The 1,924-nt window shown below is 65.9% G+C and overlaps 1 protein-coding gene across 1 annotated transcript in view; it reads left to right on the top strand.

Moving 5' to 3' along the window:
• ADAM11 (ADAM metallopeptidase domain 11) overlaps positions 1-1,924 on the top strand; it is an 8,529-nt gene that overhangs the window by 3,488 nt on the left and 3,117 nt on the right. Inside the window, exons 3-9 of the mRNA XM_017744753.1 lie at positions 2-126; positions 217-284; positions 603-677; positions 757-828; positions 1,338-1,504; positions 1,581-1,665; positions 1,749-1,917. Coding sequence (XP_017600242.1) covers positions 2-126; positions 217-284; positions 603-677; positions 757-828; positions 1,338-1,504; positions 1,581-1,665; positions 1,749-1,917 — 761 coding nt within the window. The remainder of the gene's footprint in view (position 1; positions 127-216; positions 285-602; positions 678-756; positions 829-1,337; positions 1,505-1,580; positions 1,666-1,748; positions 1,918-1,924) is intronic.

Genomic DNA, 1,924 nt, shown 5'->3' with positions numbered 1-1,924 from the left:
GGGACCGCCATGGGGACACGGGGACGTGGCAGTCCTCCCCTCCACGCACGGCCGTGACACACCTCTCCCCGTGGCAGGGCCTTCGACCACACATCGTCCAGCGCGTCCCCAGCTGCCCCCGACTGGGTGAGCCTTCGCACGGAGCTGTTCCTGGGGATCGGTGGCCTCAGTGGCCCCGTGTCCTTGTGTCCCACCATCTCTGTCCCCTCCCTCCAGGCTGCCTCTTCCCTGCGCTGAGCCAGCGTGTCCCGGGTGGGACACCAAAGCTGCGGCGGCGGCGGCAGGTTAATGGGGTCAACGGGGTACACAGGGCAGGGGACGGAGGACATGGGGCAGGGGACAAGTGTGCTTGACCCTGGTTGATTTCTGCCAGTTGGCTGCGGGTGCAGCCAGGCTGCTCCGTGGGTGCTGGGGTGGTGTTTGCAGGGTGCTGCTCCTGCCTGCGCTCAGGGGTGCCCAGGGGACCCAATGGAATACTGCTGGGGCTGCATCCCAAGACCACCCAGTGGCTCTCCCCTTTCCCTGGACCCCAAACATCCCTGGCGGGGTCAGGAGCCCCATCCGGGTGCCGGTGCCAGCTCAGCCGCTGGTTCCCTCTGCAGGTCCGCCGAGCCCAGCACACGGTGCACAGCGAGACCAAGTACATCGAGCTGGCCGTGGTGAACGACCATCAGCCGGTGAGCGGGAGGTTCCAGGGGCTGCAGTGAGGGGTCGGGCTGGCCCCCCCCATCCAGCCTGGCCCTGGTGTGCTCCCAGTTCCTGCAGCTCCGCAAGTCCGTGGTTCTCACCAGCAACTTCGCCAAGTCCGTGGTCAATCTGGCTGACATGGTGAGGGGGGTCCCTGGAAGGAATTTGTCCCCGGGGAGATTGTCCCTGGGAAGGTTAATCCCTGGCACCTGATGGGTTTGTCCCTTGGGGGCTTCATTCCCAAGGGGTTTATCCCCAGTGGGCTTATCCCTGGAGAGAGGGTTTATCCCCAGTCCTGGTGGGGTTTGTCCCTGGGGGGTTGTCCTTGAGGAGACTGTTCCCAGCAGCTGGTGGATTTGTTCCCAGGGAGTTTGTCCCTAGTTCCTGGTGTTATCTCGGGGGCTTGATCCTCAGCACCTGCTGGGTTGGTCCCTTGAGAGTTTGTCCCCATGTAGTTGGTCCCACTCTTGTTTTTCTTCTTTGGCACCTGGTGGGTTTGTCCCACTGGTGTTTTGTCCCCGGGAATTGTCCCTGGTGACAGATGTGTGTGCCCAGCTCCTCAAGTTGTCCACAGCAGTTTATCCCTGGTAGCTGGTGGGTTTGTCCCTGGGAGGGGTCGCGTCCCCAGCACCGTCCTTTTGTTCCCACAGATCTACAAGGAGCAGCTAAACACCCGCATCGTGCTGGTGGCCATGGAGACGTGGGCGGCGGAGGACCGGATCCGGATGGGGCAAGACTCCCTGGAGACCCTGAACGAGTTTGTCAAGTACCGGCGCGAGGGGCTGGCAGAGCACAGTGACCCCGTCCACCTCTTCGCGTGAGCGCGGTGGCCACGCGTCCCCCCCCGGGGTCCGGGACCGCGTCCCCCGTCCCCACCATCCTCTTCCTCGCAGGGGTCGGACGTTTCAGAGCAGCCGCAGCGGCACCGCCTTTGTCGGGGGTATCTGCTCCCCTGCCCGCGCCGGCGGCGTGAACGAGGTGGGTGCGGCGAGACCCCCGCGAGGGCGGGCTGGGGACAGGGACGGGGGTCCCTGCGGTGACACCGCGTCGCTCCCGCGCAGTACGGCAACGTGGCGGCCATGGCGGTGACACTGGCGCAGACCCTGGGGCAGAACGTGGGCATGATGTGGAACAAGCACCGCACGGCCGCAGGTACCCGCCTCCCGCGGGGCCGTGGGGACAGTGGGGACGCTCCGCGGTGCCACCAGGCCGGCGGCGGGCCCGTGAGCCCCCCCAG

The sequence above is a fragment of the Corvus brachyrhynchos genome, unplaced genomic scaffold (assembly GCF_000691975.1).
Source record: "Corvus brachyrhynchos isolate BGI_N302 unplaced genomic scaffold, ASM69197v1 scaffold479, whole genome shotgun sequence".
NCBI lineage: Eukaryota > Metazoa > Chordata > Aves > Passeriformes > Corvidae > Corvus > Corvus brachyrhynchos.
Note: the sequence above shows the minus strand (reverse complement) of the source record. Positions and strands in the feature narration are given on the sequence as shown.